The sequence below is a fragment of the Lissotriton vulgaris genome, chromosome 10 (genome assembly GCF_964263255.1).
Source record: "Lissotriton vulgaris chromosome 10, aLisVul1.2, whole genome shotgun sequence".
Lineage (NCBI taxonomy): Eukaryota > Metazoa > Chordata > Amphibia > Caudata > Salamandridae > Lissotriton > Lissotriton vulgaris.
In genome coordinates this window covers 1,090,055,449-1,090,071,334 of record NC_141698.1, presented here as the reverse complement: position 1 = coordinate 1,090,071,334, position 15,886 = coordinate 1,090,055,449, and the positions used below count along the sequence as shown (strand labels likewise).

At 44.8% G+C, this 15,886-nt stretch overlaps 1 protein-coding gene across 2 annotated transcripts in view; it reads right to left on the bottom strand.

Annotated features, from left to right (window-relative positions):
- SGO1 (shugoshin 1) overlaps positions 1-15,886 on the bottom strand; it is a 211,246-nt gene that overhangs the window by 168,761 nt on the left and 26,599 nt on the right. For both annotated transcript variants that reach the window (XM_086942163.1, XM_086942164.1), the window contains 2 exons: positions 14,383-14,547; positions 7,150-7,346 (listed from right to left, as the gene is read on the bottom strand). In XM_086942163.1, the coding sequence (XP_086798289.1) occupies positions 7,150-7,346; positions 14,383-14,530 (345 nt within the window). In that variant the 5' untranslated portion in view covers positions 14,531-14,547. The remainder of the gene's footprint in view (positions 1-7,149; positions 7,347-14,382; positions 14,548-15,886) is intronic.

Below are 15,886 nucleotides of genomic sequence, written 5' to 3'. Positions count from 1 at the left end.
TAAATAAATTATGAAATTAAGGAAATTAAAAAGAGGCAGAAACAATTGATGTGCAACAGATCACTACTTGTAAGAAAAGGGACTCAAGACAATAGGCAAATACATATTGGTAGAGAAAACTGGCTCCAAAACTGTATACACGTCCTACAATTAAAAAACAGACATTTGCTGGAGATAACCGCTCTCTTCCAGGTGAAAAGTGAAAAATGGTCATAAAAATATAAATTTAGTTGACGACTTCTTGTGCCAGTTTTCAAAGACAACTTTTCAGAACGCATGGGATTTGCTGGAGCTACAGAGTGGCCCTCACCAAAACAAGTTTCCACACTTAAATTCTTAGGGATCAAACGAGCACTGAAGGGCCAGCAGCAAAAGTAGTGGAAGTTGTTTCAAATCCAGAGAATAATAATGTCATTGATATTCTAGGGCTAATTCATATACAATCAGCCCATTTACTAAATTTGCTGTAACAGAAGATCACAAAAGTGCAAACCAGCCTATTACCCAAATATTGGGGAGATATGTTAACTCCCCAATGATCATCTGCCTGGTGTACAGGAGCTACATACGTACTTAGCTAGCTGGTCACAACTCTATTTTGCTGCTACCAGTGTTCACTCCGACAACTTTAACTACTCAGTCTTAATTAAATGATTTGTCAACAACACTGATATGACTGGATGACTGTCGAGGCCTCTGGTTCAGAATAATGGGTAGATGGGAATCTGGGGCAGAACAAACATAGGCAAAGGTTACTTTGTTTGCACCAGCTTGTCTGAAACCAAATAAATAGTATTAACATATGTTTTGTATGGAAACAAAACGTGTCTCTTCACACTGACAGTCAAGAGGTTCACTTTATCTGCTAAGTAGATCAACTTCCACAACCTAGAGAAGTTACCAGCTAAGCCATGTAGAATACTATGAGATGCCTGCCTTTCCCATCATATGGGAAACTTCTTTTTAGGACACAGTGGCAAAGAGGCAGAGCTATAACGCAAGGCAAAGAGGATCACCCAGCCAAAGGTGAGGTACTTTTTTTTATTGTCCAGCTATTTAAAACCATAACAATGTTGACATAAAAGTAACAGTGTAAACACAAGATTTATTGTTAAAATAAGACTTAATAAACTTTTTATCCAAAATTAAATCATTAAGCAGAAATGGTCCGAAATGTTTTTGTAATTTGAAAGCGTAAAGTGCATGAGGCTAGCAAGGGCTAGAAATCGCAGGCTTCATTCTGCTTGGACATAATAAACACTAGATCTAAAAACTGATTCAGAGTGCAAAATGGGCAAGATAAACACAAACTTAATTCTTGAATTGAGATATCAAAGGAAAAAGACCAGTACAGTTACCACTTACTCTCAGAAGCAAAAAATCAGAATATGCGAATAGAGAGGGTGATAATGGACAGGATGGGCATCTCACAGCAAAAGTACTTGACTTTTCTGGTCCGCATTAGGCCCAGGTAACATTGTTTATTATGCAAGTGCAATTACTGCTTTTCATATAACTTTTTCCACATTTTTTGGGCTGAGAGATTCCTTGTGAGAACTGTAAAATTAAGGGTGCCAAGATCAAGGGAGAATTGGTTTTAAAAAAAAGAGTCTCTTGCTGGCACCTCTTCTTTTGTATGAAAGCTAATCTTCACGTACAACCAGCACAAATGTATTTCGCGCAATAATATTTTTGAGGAAAACCATGCCTATTTTGTTTGGACACTAAGAAAACATTTCCAATTTTGCCCGGACTGCATGCATACTCTCAAAGTTGCTAAATATGTAAAGGTGTCTGAATAAGTGGTGCGTCGCTGGCTAGCATTTGTTTGCTTTAACACTTTTCGCCCTAAGTGGGATGGGTATGCCCAGACGTGGGTCCCTTGCTCACTGTGCCACTGAATTCAAGCTAGCTGGCTGAAGAAGGGTGACATACCCTGAAAAAGGTCCCAGGGTGCTTGTTTCCAGTCCAGGGAGGGCCTGGCCTGACAGTTCGGTCTGGACTGTTCCCATGAGGTACAGGGTCAAGACTGATTTGCATATCGCTGGGTCCAAACTGGGTTGGCGTAGTGGGCAAAAGAACGATGGATTTAACCCAGATCTTTTGACTGGGGGTGAGTGTTTGGATTGTCAGCATTCCATCCATCATTTGTTTGCTGTAATGAGGAAAGGAACACCTCATATGATGGGAAATATATGAAGCAAATAGCTATTTTACTCTACAGAGCTTCCCATTATGGTGTGAAGAACATTCAAATCACCACCAACTGAGGATCAAGTATAAAAGACAGACATGTTTCAGAAAAGACATTTCTGAACCAAAACAAGCACTGGCGTTGCCAATAGGTCTCGCAGTAGGAAAGTTGGAGCTATTGGTTTTGTAAATGACAAAGCCCTTTATGTTTTAAAATTGATAAAAAAATAAAAGGCATTGTTATTTGCAATTGTAATGGCTCCAACTTTCCTACTGCGATACCTATTGGCAACGTGAGTGGCGTTGCGTGTGTGAGTGGCGTTGCCTGTGTGAGTGGCGTTGCCTGTGTGAGTGGCGTTGCCTGTGTGAGTGGCGTTGCCTGTGTGAGTGGCGTTGCCTGTGTGAGTGGCGTTGCCTGTGTGAGTGGCGTTGCCTGTGTGAGTGGCGTTGCCTGTGTGAGTGGCGTTGCCTGTGTGAGTGGCGTTGCCTGTGTGAGTGGCGTTGCCTGTGTGAGTGGCGTTGCCTGTGTGAGTGGCGTTGCCTGTGTGAGTGGCGTTGCATTTTTTATTGGTGTTGCATGTGTGAGTTCCGTGTCATGTGTGAGTGGCGTTGCATGTGTGTGTTGCGTGCGTGTGCGAGTAGTGTTGCGTGGATGAGTGGTGTTGCGTGGATGAGTGGTGTTGCGTGGATGAGTGGCATTTCGTGTGTGAGTGGCGTTGCGTGAGTGAGTTGCGTTGCTTTGAGTGAGTTGCGTTGCTTTGAGTGAGTTGCGTTGCATGTGTCAGTGGCGTTGCATGTGTGAGTGGCATATCATGTGTGAGTGGCATATCATGTGTGAGTGGTGTTGCGTGGGTGCGTTCGGTTGCATGTGTGAGTGGCGTTGCCTGTGTGAGTGGCGTTGCCTGTGTGAGTGGCGTTGCCTGTGTGAGTGGCGTTGCCTGTGTGAGTGGCGTTGCATGTGTGAGTGGCGTTGCATGTGTGAGTGGCGTTGCATGTGTGAGTGGCGTTGCATGTGTGAGTGGCGTTGCATGTGTGAGTGGCGTTGCATGTGTGAGTGGCGTTGCATGTGTGAGTGGCGTTGCATGTTTGAGTGGCGTTGCATGTTTGAGTGGCGTTGCATGTGTGAGTGGCGTTGCATGTGTGAGTGGCGTTGCATGTGTGATTTGCGTTGCGTGTTTGAGTGGCGTTTCATGTACGAGTGGCGTTTCATGTACGAGTGGCGTTACATGTACGAGTGGCGTTACATGTACGAGTGGCGTTACATGTACGAGTGGCGTTACATGTACGAGTGGCGTTACATGTACGAGTGGCGTTACATGTACGAGTGGCGTTACATGTACGAGTGGCGTTACATGTACGAGTGGCGTTACATGTACGAGTGGCGTTACATGTACGAGTGGCGTTACATGTACGAGTGGCATTACATGTACGAGTGGCGTTACATGTACGAGTGGCGTTACATGTACGAGTGGCGTTACATGTACGAGTGGCGTTACATGTACGAGTGGCGTTACATGTACGAGTGGCGTTACATGTACGAGTGGCGTTACATGTACGAGTGGCGTTACATGTACGAGTGGCGTTACATGTACGAGTGGCGTTACATGTATGAGTGGCGTTACATGTATGAGTGGCGTTACATGTACGAGTGGCGTTACATGTACGAGTGGCGTTACATGTACGAGTGGCGTTACATGTACGAGTGGCGTTACATGTACGAGTGGCGTTACATGTACGAGTGGCGTTACATGTACGAGTGGCGTTGCATGTGTGTGTGGCGTTGCATGTGTGTGTGGCGTTGCATGTGTGTGTGGCGTTGCATGTGTGTGTGGCGTTGCATGTGTGTGTGGCGTTGCATGTGTGTGTGGCGTTGCATTGTTGAGTGTCGTTGAGTTGTTGAGTGGCGTTGTGTGTTTGAGTGGCGTTGTGTGTTTGAGTGGCGTTGTGTGTTTGAGTGGCGTTGTGTGTTTGAGTGGCGTTGCATGATGTGTGATTAGGCGCAAGCACTCTCTGCAACCTGAGGCGACCCCGTGATTAGAAAACAAGGGAATACAAAAGAACATATAGCAATATCAACCTTTCACAAACTATCACAAAGCTCAAATGCATTAAGGGTCTATTGCTAGCCAACTTGCTGGTACATACAAAGTTGGCAAAAATTTCATAAGAGGTGCGGCGACTAGAATCTCTTGATTCACTAAAACAACATGGCGTCGACATATTATATATAAGTAGTAGTTCTCCTAAAGCCAACTTGTTGCTACAGGTCTGGCAATTTTTTGTGACACGTTTAAACCAAGCGACACAAAAAATCCACTTTGAAAACAGTTTCGTATGTAAACATCGGACAAAAATATGCATTTGTTTAGCGTATGCGTTTAAAATACTATTTGCCTTCTTATTATCTCGAAGTTAACATTGGCCCTGAAGGTAGGCTGAAAGCTAGTTAGTTTATTATTGACCTTTAAAAGTTGTGAGGCGAGTTCTTTGGCTTTGTAATGCGAACCCGGTTTAAATTTTTAACGGCAAGGGGTGCAACACAAGAATGTTCTGGACCCACACCGGCCTTTGTCATCGCGGAAATGGCGACAAACAAGGGCAGGATGGGTGCTTGATAGCAGCAGAATGGCTGCAAAGGGCACCTCATTATCCGATGCTCAGTTTAACCGGCTGGCGCCAAGCCTGCCTCACATGCCGGTGATATGCTAGGACTGTTCTAAGGAGGAGTGCTGCTACGGCCTGGGGGAAGCTGGCTGGAGAGGGGGAGGAGGAATGGTGACAAAGCCAGTAGGCATGCATGGCCGGTCGGGGTAAACACTTAAGGGGGGGTTGCGGGAGTGAGCGTGGAGGAATGGTGACAAAGCCAGTAGGCATGCACGGCCGGTCGGGGTGAACGCGCAAGGGAGGGGTGGGAGTGAGCATAGAGGAATGGTGACAAAGCCAATAGGCATGCACGGCCGGTCGGGGTGAACGCGCGAGGGGGGGTTGCGGGAGTGAGCGTGGAGGAATGGTGACAAAGCCAGTAGGCATGCACAGCCGGTCGGGGTGAATACGCAAAGGGGGGCTGGGAGTGAGCGTGGAGGAATGGTGAACTCGCTATACGAGTGTGTTCATGTCTTGCAAACAATTAGTATGGCATAGAGCCCAAGTGGCTTAAAATATCTAGTGATGGGAGCGGGCAATGAATCTGATGACCAGGACTTTAGATAAAGTGTTGAAGTGGAAACATTTTGCTCGTAAAATTAAGATTAGAGTGCTAAATTGAGCTTTTGGTTCTAAAATTCGATTTCAGTTTGCCGTTTTCGAAGCTCCTGACGCCCAGGCATATTTGTTTACCTTAAGTGTCTAAGTAAATATATAATTAAAATAAATGAGTACATGGTTTGATAATCCGTACTGCAATCTGAAGTGACTCCACTTAGACTGAAGAAATCATGCAGCCAGCGGCTGAACGCCATAAAAAGTTTCGCAGCTGGGATCCAAGGCGCAGTGGGGGTCGGTTGGTGAGTGTGGAGGCGTAGGTAGAAAGAACAACAACAATATACTTTAACTATTTCGTTGGCTCTAAACGCCCCTTAAAAAAAGCGTCAGAATACGTGCATGGTTATTACGATCTGAGCTATTTTGCCTCTATATTCCAATGTGATTGTCATATCGAAAATAGTATAGCTCAGCTGCTCGTGAAAACTTAAAGCTCATTTTGAAATGGGTTCTCACGAGCTGCAGTAAAAATATATGATGTCATTTGTTTTTAATTGGGTATTTTTAACGTGTTTCTATAAGGAGCCCTCGGTGGAAAAAAAGTGGTGAAGTCCGTTTTCTATGTTTACAGATGAGCGCTCCGTAATGTTGTGTGCAGCTGTCCCGGCATCCCCTTTGACTGGTGATGGCTGAATCATAGAGTGATGTTAGAGCGGAAATCCGGGTCCCCTGAATCAGAGTTGTTTTAGGATCCACAGTGTTCCGGTCAGACCTAGGCTCTCTCTCTTGAACATGGCGGCAGTGAAACAGCATCAATCGCTGCTTGAAGAACCTCCGCACCTCAATGGAGAGTTGGAAGTAGAGGACAAGGATGAGGCAGATACGTCAGAAGAGCCTGGCAAGAGGAAGAAGAGCAAGGCTCCTGGGGGTCAGAAGTAAAATAAGTGGAGGAGAGCAGCATGGATAGGCGGGGTGTTGTAGGAGGAGTGAGATCATGGCTGAATGAAAGAAGAGGAATAAAATAACCAGACGGCAAGGCTGTGATTGCGTGAAGAGAGAGGGGAGGTGCTGGTGTGGGAGGGGGGAGGAGTGCTGCTAGGGAAAGGCTGTGATTGCGTGGAGAGAGAGGGGAGGTGCTGGTGTGGGAGGGGGGAGGTGCTGGTGTGGGAGGAGTGCTGCTAGGGAAAGGCTGTGATTGCGTGGAGAGAGAGGGGAGGTGCTGGTGTGGGAGGGGGGAGGTGCTGGTGTGGGAAAGGGCAAGGCTGTGCTTGCGGGGAGAGAGAGGGGAGGTGCTAGTGTGGGAGGGGGGAGTTGCTGGTGTGGGAGGAGTGCTGCTAGGGGAGTGAATGCTTGTGCATGTTTGATCACGTGATTCACGTGAACTGCAAGAAAACCGCGGCTGAAAGCCCTTTGGTTTGAAGAGAAAATAGCCGACTTGAATTCTCCCCATTTCCCATTCCTGCGGAATGGTAAAGGCGAGACCTAAAAAACCAGCAAATTACCTTCTACTTGGTATTCCAGGGTGTTGTGGTGGAATTTGGTAATCATTCATGCCTTTAAATACACTACTTCATCTATAGGACACACACTCTTTTCTCCCTTGCAAATGAATGCACAGAGTGGCAAACAATGGTTTGTGCTAAGTGGACTTTCCATTTTACTATCTAGCCTCATAACTACGTCAGTGACAGAATCTAGGGAATTGTGTCATGCATCACACTGCACTGGGATGGGAAGTGAGCAGGAAGGTCTTACCTCTGCAGATTCAGAAGACTGTTGCAAGCTGAGCTGTCTTCGTAACACAAGTGTTTTAAACACCAGGCTCTGATATTCCCTCTTCAAACAAAGGATAACATCTTGAGCTTGTCTCATTTTAATTTTTTCCTCTTCCAGTGCTAGAGCTAGAGCCCGGTTATTCGCTTGGACGTTTTTCATCATGACTGCACTGTTATCTGCAAAAAGCAAGAAACATGGTAGTTTAATAGTGTCCTCCATTTAGATCAATAGAGGGCAAAAAAAAAAAATCACAAGGCAGGGTTAAATGTGGACATGTAAACAGAATTATCAAATAAAGAGAAAAAAAGATAGTTTGCAACAAAAATGGTAAAAACTAAAAAAAATTGCTCTTCTTTCTATGAGTGTGGAGCGAAAAAAAATCTGTGAAACCAAAAGGTCAGATTTATTTCCAAGTTGTCAGGAAGACGACTGTTCCCATACCACACAGAAATTTTGTAGCAGAATGAGTATTGACTGTTTCAAATACGTAACGCATACAAACTTTTGAATATTTTTTTTCTCAAAAATATGAGTTAAATAGTATTGACACCTAAATGTAAACAATCAGCACTTCTAATCACCATATTACCTGAAACACTGTTACCATAGTAACAAATCACATTTTTCGACTACTAGCGCAGCTCCGCACTCCTTGTTTTTACCCATCATCTTCCACTTCTTCCAAAACTGTCGTCACTCAGCAATTTGTTTCCTACAAAGGTCAATTGGCTGTATAGCATGACTTCCATAACTTGTCTTCTCGGCTCTGTCTTTGATACTTACTACGTACAAGTTGTTACCCACATAGCTACGTGGGAATCATGTTTCCTATGCAAGAAAATCACTACACTGGTTCAACATACTTTTTTAGGTCTCGCCTGAGCCAGCGCATGCACTGATTTGGCGAGACATTTAGTGAGTGGGCTTTTCAAAGTCCAACCACAGCTTTTTCGGTGGCATAGAGCGTGCAGTTACGTGCACAATGACGAGCAGAGGCGCCATCTGGCTTTCCTCTCTCGTCATGGTGCACGCACATCGCATAGCTCTCGGCACCCTTACAGCACGCGATCACTTTTGCAGCCGCTCACTTTCATTTTCTTACAGCGCGTGATTACTTTCGCGGCCGCGCAATCCACATTGCACCCCTGCTTTGTAGGAGCTATTCGCGCGTGGAACCTAGAATCTTGAAAGCCCCGTTTGAAATTGTGAGACCCTCTTCATTTGTGACCCTCGCCCTCATCCTTAACGTAACTGTTCTCTTGTGTTCCCTCCCACTCATGCCTTAAAACCGAATAGTTTAAATAAGCAAATACATACTGTACATCCATGCCTTAAAGGGGAGGTGGACGAAGTGTGTTCTCCACGGAATTGGGTCAGCCACTTCCATGGACTGTGAACACTCTGCAAGGGTTAAGGCTCTGGCACAGACACTGCAGCACTTTCAGGGACCATCTAAGAGTTTCATAGGATGGGCGCAGATGCAGCCAGCCTTAGGCACCAGAGTACTTTGTCCTATGTCAGAGGTGGCTTTAAATGGAAGCTGCAGTATATAATGAACCACTTCTGTGCATTAGTCTGCAGGACTTACGTGCACTTCACCTGCTTAGATAGCACATTGCATCAGATGCCAATTAGAACTTGTCCTCACAGCCCTTGTCTGCCTGGACCTTGAATATGGTGCTGCTGCTAAAAATAGTATGTGGTGGTGAACAGAAATATGTTCCAGAAACTGTACAGTAACAGTGGTAAGCATTAGGCGTTGTCATGCATCTGATCACTTGGATTTAAAGATACAGATGTTTACAAGGGGGTTTAGGGCACGTGTTTAGGAGATACTGATTATATTGTAATATACCTATATATGCTAATAACGTATCTCTAGGACAGCCATTGCCACTGGTACAGTGCCAGCCATTCACTATACCCTGTTCTAACACCAGCCCGATGATATCAACCTGAAAGAGTACAATTCTTTGGAGACACAGGCTCTCCTAATGGTACTAACTCTGTTGGACTATGTTCAGCGCTGGAACCGGGCCCATGTGACTGACATTTCTGTGCTTTGCTGCCTGGCAATGCACAGCTTTTTTAGGGGAAGTGTGGTTGTGCTTCTAATGGGTCAGATCTAGTGCGGTACAGGAGTGTGCTGGTGAACTCAGATTGTGCATGTGCTGTTAATTATATAGTCGTTTGCTTTCTGATTTGTCGGTGAACCTTTGTCAAGGTGTTAATTGCCCAGACCACATGGGTGTTGCTTCAGTGGAGATCACATATGGTCACAGTACTTTAAAAGCTACCAGCAGCAGTAGAAAGTGTGTGCTCTCTGCCCTTCTTTTTATTTACTGTTGATTTAAAAATATTTTTCAACAATAAGACTATCCAAACCTACGACTACTAAATTCACATTTATTTTAAGTATTTTAGTTCAGCACTTTTATGAAAGTGTGAATATGAAATCATATAGGAGTATAAAACAAAAAACATCCTGGCTTTTTCACAAGTGTGTATGTGTAACTTTAAATATATCCGTTGTCTTCCTATCCCCGATACTGAACTCCTTAACGGTGCATATTTTTATTGCATTGAGATACTCTTTCAGGCGATTCACAGTGCAAGAACTAGATGACGTCAAAGAAATGATCTGGGTCCCCAGCCACCCCTTAAACAAAGCAGGGGGTTTGTGACTCGAGTGTCCCCATATCTGCTCCCCAGTTCTTTTTCCTGATACCCGGCTAACAAACTCCGAAGAGCCATTGCTGTGCACAGCCAGGCCCAGTCACTGGGACGGCACCCGCGTCCTACGATTGTCACAAAGAATCCTACTGTAAACCTGCACCTCTCCCTGCCCCAGCGAAGCTTTCACATTCACAGCAGTGACAGAGTGAAGGCTTCAAATGACTGCCGCTAGCTGATCCTTTCTATCAGACGCAGGACTCCGAAAGGGTACCCTGCAGCAGACCTCATTACATATCCTAACATTGCCAGATTTGCATTAAACAGGATGTGGCCTCGGGTTTACTGTCTTGGGGAAGTACTATTCAGCGCCTCGACTCGAACAAATGTAGTGCTGATGCAGCATGTGCCAGGTATCATCAAATGACCCCTCGTCAGCAGTTTTAGGTTATTTGGGAAGAAAACCTTTTTGTGTTCAGGCCCACAAAAGGCGTGTTAAATGAGTTTAACATGTTTGCAAAGTATTTCTGAATTATTTGACTTTTTAGAGTGCTCTTCGGCATGTAGGGTTAGACTATGAGGAATTTTCACATGATGTGTGCACATCTACAGTCCTATCTAATGAACAAATGAGTGCTGTGCATGTGTGTCTGTATGTACACTCACATACATATGTGGATAGATAGCTAGATCGACAGATTGGCATAGCCAATAGGTCTCGTCTTTGGGACCTTATAAGTGTTTAGCCATGCAACAGTTAATGTTGTTGCAGTAAGGATATTGTGCTGCATAACTAAATACTTATAAGGTCCCAAAGGCGAGACCTATTGGCTATGCCAATGCTTGTTTAGAGCCTTCTTTCTGGCCCATAAGTTATATATAGCTGTGCCTGGCTCACTGAAGACAGTAACCCAGACATTGCTATTGCCCTCCCCCCGGGTTACTCCTTCCATAGACAGGATAGACAGAAAGGCAGAGGAGGTGGTGTTGCAGTTATCCTTAGGAACACCTTTAGCTGCCACACCTTCTGCCTTGATCCTCTTACTGACGCAGAAGGCATAGGTTTTTGCATCAAGCTCAGCCAAACGCTCTCCTTCTCCGGTGGCCTGATCTATCGTCCACCTGGTAACGCAGCGAAATTTTTGGACTCTCTAAACGACGCACTTGGAAGCTTCCTTCTCCGCTACCCACACTTTACTCTCCTGGGCGATTTCAACTTACATCTCGAAACCCCTGCCGACTCTCACACCAGATACTTTCTGCAGTCGTTGGACATCTTCAATCTACAACAAAGCGTCAAACTGCCTACCCACTCCGATGGACATTCCTTGGACGGTATTTGTTCAAACTTCCCGTCCCTCTCCTCCCTGTCCCCCATTCCTCAAATTTGGACTGATCATTGTCTTATCCCCTTTTATATTTCCAGCTGCCGCCCTCCTACCTGCAATAAACGCACGCGCAATCTCGTTCACCCTATCAACTGGAATACTATCCAGAAAAACCTTATCCTTCATCCTCTTTCCCCATCTAATGCCCCTTCTCCCTCGGGTGACATCGACAGAGATGCAATTTGTCTCAATAAATGGCTCTCTCAAGAAATTTCAAATCGATGCCCACCCTACAAACAGGACAGGGCTTCGAAGACAACTAAAATCAAAGCCCCCTGGTATACGCCGGACCTAACTGCCGCACACCTCCTTTGCAGGAAAGCGGAACGGAAATGGCGTAGAACCTATGATAACGGCGGCCGCAGCAATTACATCCTACAGAGGAAAATCTATCTTTCAACCATCAAATCAGCTAAAAAAACTTACTATGTCAACGCCATTAAGGATGCCAGCCAAAAGCAAAAAACCCTCTTTGCAATAGTAAAATCCTTTACCAAACCTAAAGCTCTTCAACCGGAAATCCCCCCATCTCAAGAACTTTGTGATAAAATCTCCGACTACTTTGATGACAAAATCACCTCCATCCATAAAAACTTCCCCCCCCCCCCCCCCTCCCCCTGTTCATCCAATCCCGGACCTGGAACAATCTTGCCCACCGGCTAATAGTCTCAAAAGCTTTACTCCGGTTTCCTTGTCTCAGACCAGAGAAGCGATCCTCTCCTGCAAATCTGGCTCCCCCTCTGACCCCTGTCCACCTAAGATCCTTCACCTCATCATTGATGAAGTCAACCCCTCCATCAATGCAATAATCAACCAATCCCTCATATCCGGTTCTGTTCCCCGCTCTTGGAAAAAAGGAGTGGTCAAGCCACTCATGAAAAAGTCGAACAAACCCCCTTCAGACCTGACTAACCTTCGCCCGATCACCCTGCTACCTGCTCTGGGTAAAATAACGGAACAGTTGGTCCACAAGGAGCTCAAGACCTTCCTGGATTCTCATAACTTACTTCATCCCCAGCAATCCGGATTCCGGTCTAAACATTCCACCGAGACGGCCCTGATCGAACTGACCGATACCATCAAAACCCTTCAAGATCAAAGGAAAAAGGCTATACTGATCCTTCTTGACCTCACGGCAGCTTTCGACACCATTTCCCACTCCATTCTGATCAATAGACTCATGGACATCGGTGTCACCAACTCTGCCCTATCCTGGATTAGTTCTTTCCTCAGTGACAGGTACCAAACTGTCACCCTTGGCCCCTACCATTCTAATGAGAAAAAGGGGTCCTGTGGAGTCCCTCAGGGTTCCATTCTGAGCCCCCTCTTCTTCAATATCTATCTTATCCCTCTTCTTACCCTTATAGAATCGTTCGGCATAACCGTCACCTCCTATTCCGACGATACTCAGCTAATCATCCCCCTAGACGACAATTCCAACACGGCAGAGCTCAATCTGAAACACTGCCTTTCAGCAGTCTTCCAATGGATGGACGCCAACCATCTGCGCTGCAACTCGAATAAAACCGATATTCTTCCCATCGGAAAAAATGCTTCTTTCTGCCCTGCCCTGTGGTGGCCGGACAATTCTGCAGCTCCACCTCAAACTGTTTCATCAGCCAGGAACCTCGGGGTTCTCTTCGACTCCGAGCTCTCCTTCGATCTCCATGCCTCGACCACAGCGGGAAAATGCTTTGGCATAATAAAGTCCTTAAGGAAATTTTTCGATTTCCTCCCGCTTGACTCCAGAAAAACTGTGGCAGTAGCCCTCATACTCTCTCGAGTGGACTACTGCAATGGACTTATGGCAGGGGCCAAAAAGTCCACTCTCGCCAAACTACAAAGTGTCCTGCACACTGCCGCTCGGCTAGTCTTAAAACTTCCACGTAAATCTTCAATCTCCTCAGCCCTTAAAACTTTACATTTGCTCCCCTTGCACAAGAGAATACTCTTCAAGATTCTCATCGTAGCCTTCCGAGCCTTCAACAAATCCGGTCCTTCCTACTTGACTAGACGCTTCCCCCATTATACTCCGTGCCGCTCCCTCAGATCTTCACAAGATAACCTCATGACCCCCACTAAATTCAACCTGAAATCTAAAGGCGGCAAAACTCTAAACACCTTGGCTATTAAAGCCTGGAATAGTATGCCAAGGCATCTCAGGCTTCAAACAGTTGAGAAGCCATTCAGGAAGCTCCTCAAAACCTGGATTTTCAATCTTCCCGACGATTGGTCTAAAGCTGCCATCTAGCCTCCCTCACTTCACTCTGTGAATTGGCAACAGGATCCATAGCGCCATGATGCTCCTTCCGGAGCGACCGTCTGCGCTTTAGAAATACCCTTCCAATATCCAATATCCAATATAGAAAAAAATAGCACCATATAACTTTGATACCAGTCTTTGCAAACAAGTCAGAAGCAATTGTTAGTGCCGCCTAAGATTATTAGAAGCAGGACAGGGGGTAGGGACTTTCTATCCAGGGCTATCAGGCTACGGAACAATATACCAGAGCACTAAAGGCCAAATGACAAGTTCTAAATCCTTTCAAAAGAACCTAAAGACAAATCGATTTTGTTAATGTGGGAGATGCTTCGCTTTTTGTTTCTATTTCAAGGGATCAGAAGCCCAGAGCTCACCTGTTTGTCTGATTAAACCAGTTTTAAATATAATTCTTGTTAGATCAATTCTAATGGTGTTGACCAAATACTTCCAAGATAATTTAGGCATAATAAACCTTTAATCAGGATTAATGCTATGATCAACATAAGCGCCCAAGCTGAAGCCACACAGAACTATCACCTCATATTCTTCAGTCATGGACCGTAAAGTGTCTCCAAAACTGAGGCTTAAACGCTAGAGGGCCCAAAATTGAAGCATGTGCAAAGCTCTCCAACTGCTTGTGGTCTCAGAGAGGCCCTGATCAATGTACTCACAAACAAACTTTCCACACATCAATGATAGCATCCCTGAAGTTTGTTCTCCCTATAACTCACTGATTTTAATTTTTTTCGTTGATCTTGGTGTCCGTACAATAATCACAAGTATCTGAGAAATCCACATAAACAAACAGAAAAGTAAAGACCATTTTTCGTAGAAACGTTATGGCAAATACCAAATGGGAACTTCAAAAAGAAAATGAAAATAACTTACTGAGTATTTTAGTTTTCACCTTCGTAGAGATGACCTTGTTGGCCGCAGCCACCTTGGCAAACTTCTTGTTCCTCTTCTCCATCATGCGCTCCTTGATGTCCTCCAGGCTGTCCTGGAAGGACTTTTTTAGACTGCTTTCCTTCGCCATTTTATCATACCCTTAAGCTGTGCAAAACAAAATGTAAGGGATTAAAAACAGATGAATATAAAATCTAATATTTTTCATTGCTGCCTAATTGTTATTATGTGCAACATGTACTCAAGATCTGTATATTTATTAAACTATTGCTAACAGGGATGTTGAATTCCTAAAGCCCAACACCTATTCTTAGGGACTTAGGACAACAAATCTTAATTTACATTTTGCCAATTGGACAAGAAGGTCGTACCTTCCTACTGCACAAGGTCATAGGGGGCCAGTTTACAGCCTCATGTGACAGTTAAGACAAAGAACTCTCCTCCTGCTAAAGCGTCACATCCATCCAAATATAAGAGATGTAGAGAAATAGATTTCCCTAAACTGCAGTAAAAAGTGAACATATTCCATCCCACTATCCACCTTGGAAAGCGATTTAATCCGGGGCTTGTCCGGAGTATATCTCTGACCATTTCCAGAGTGGTCAATTTTGGGAAAAGCGGTTAAGTGGTCACAAACTGATGTGTTTGCGGAAGATCACAGTCCAACTCACCCTTGTTTGGAATCTACTCCTCACATAATATTACATTACCATACAGCAATGTTGTGTGGGAGTAAATTGATCTAGAATAAGAAGGCCATCTTTTTCTTAATGCCTAGCAGTCATGAGGATGGACGCTTGCATTACCAACTTAACAAGCACACACAACTTTGTGACACAGGCTGTCTGATTTTGCTCTAATACTATATTCACTCCACAGTGATGCATCTGTGTGGTGTGCACTCTGTGGGAGTCCAAACACTTCCACTGTGAAAGTTTAACTGAGTTTGACAATGGAAAACATACTCCACCTTCAGTAGCCCTCAGCATGGAACTGCCTATGTTAGTCTTCATCTACGTCTTCGCTGTAACATTACGACTGTCTTCCTACATTTTGTGCTCCATGCCATTCCCAGAGTTTCCACGGGGCACTTTGTGTAGATGTTGCTGGTTAATCTTGCCCAACCCTCTTCATTGTTTTTTCCTTAAACCATTTTTGCTCTCCAAGTATGAGTATCTCCATTTAATCAGTATGTATGCTGTGGGTTCTCTGCCTTTCTCAGGGTGCACTTTTAGTGGCTGTCACCGATCTGTCATGGCTGCCCAGATACTGTACATAAACACCAAAATGTTTCAAAATCGAAATCCTCAGTTGGAAGGTGTAGCGAGGAGGGACCCTCAAGTCTACGACTTTAGTAATTCAAACAAGTTCCCAGAATTATGGCAGTACACCTGCAACAGTCATATTTTCCAAACGTAATCCTAGGAAGACTTCTGCATTAAAATTTCACATAGCTGACCTACATTTGCGTATTAGATTCTGTAGA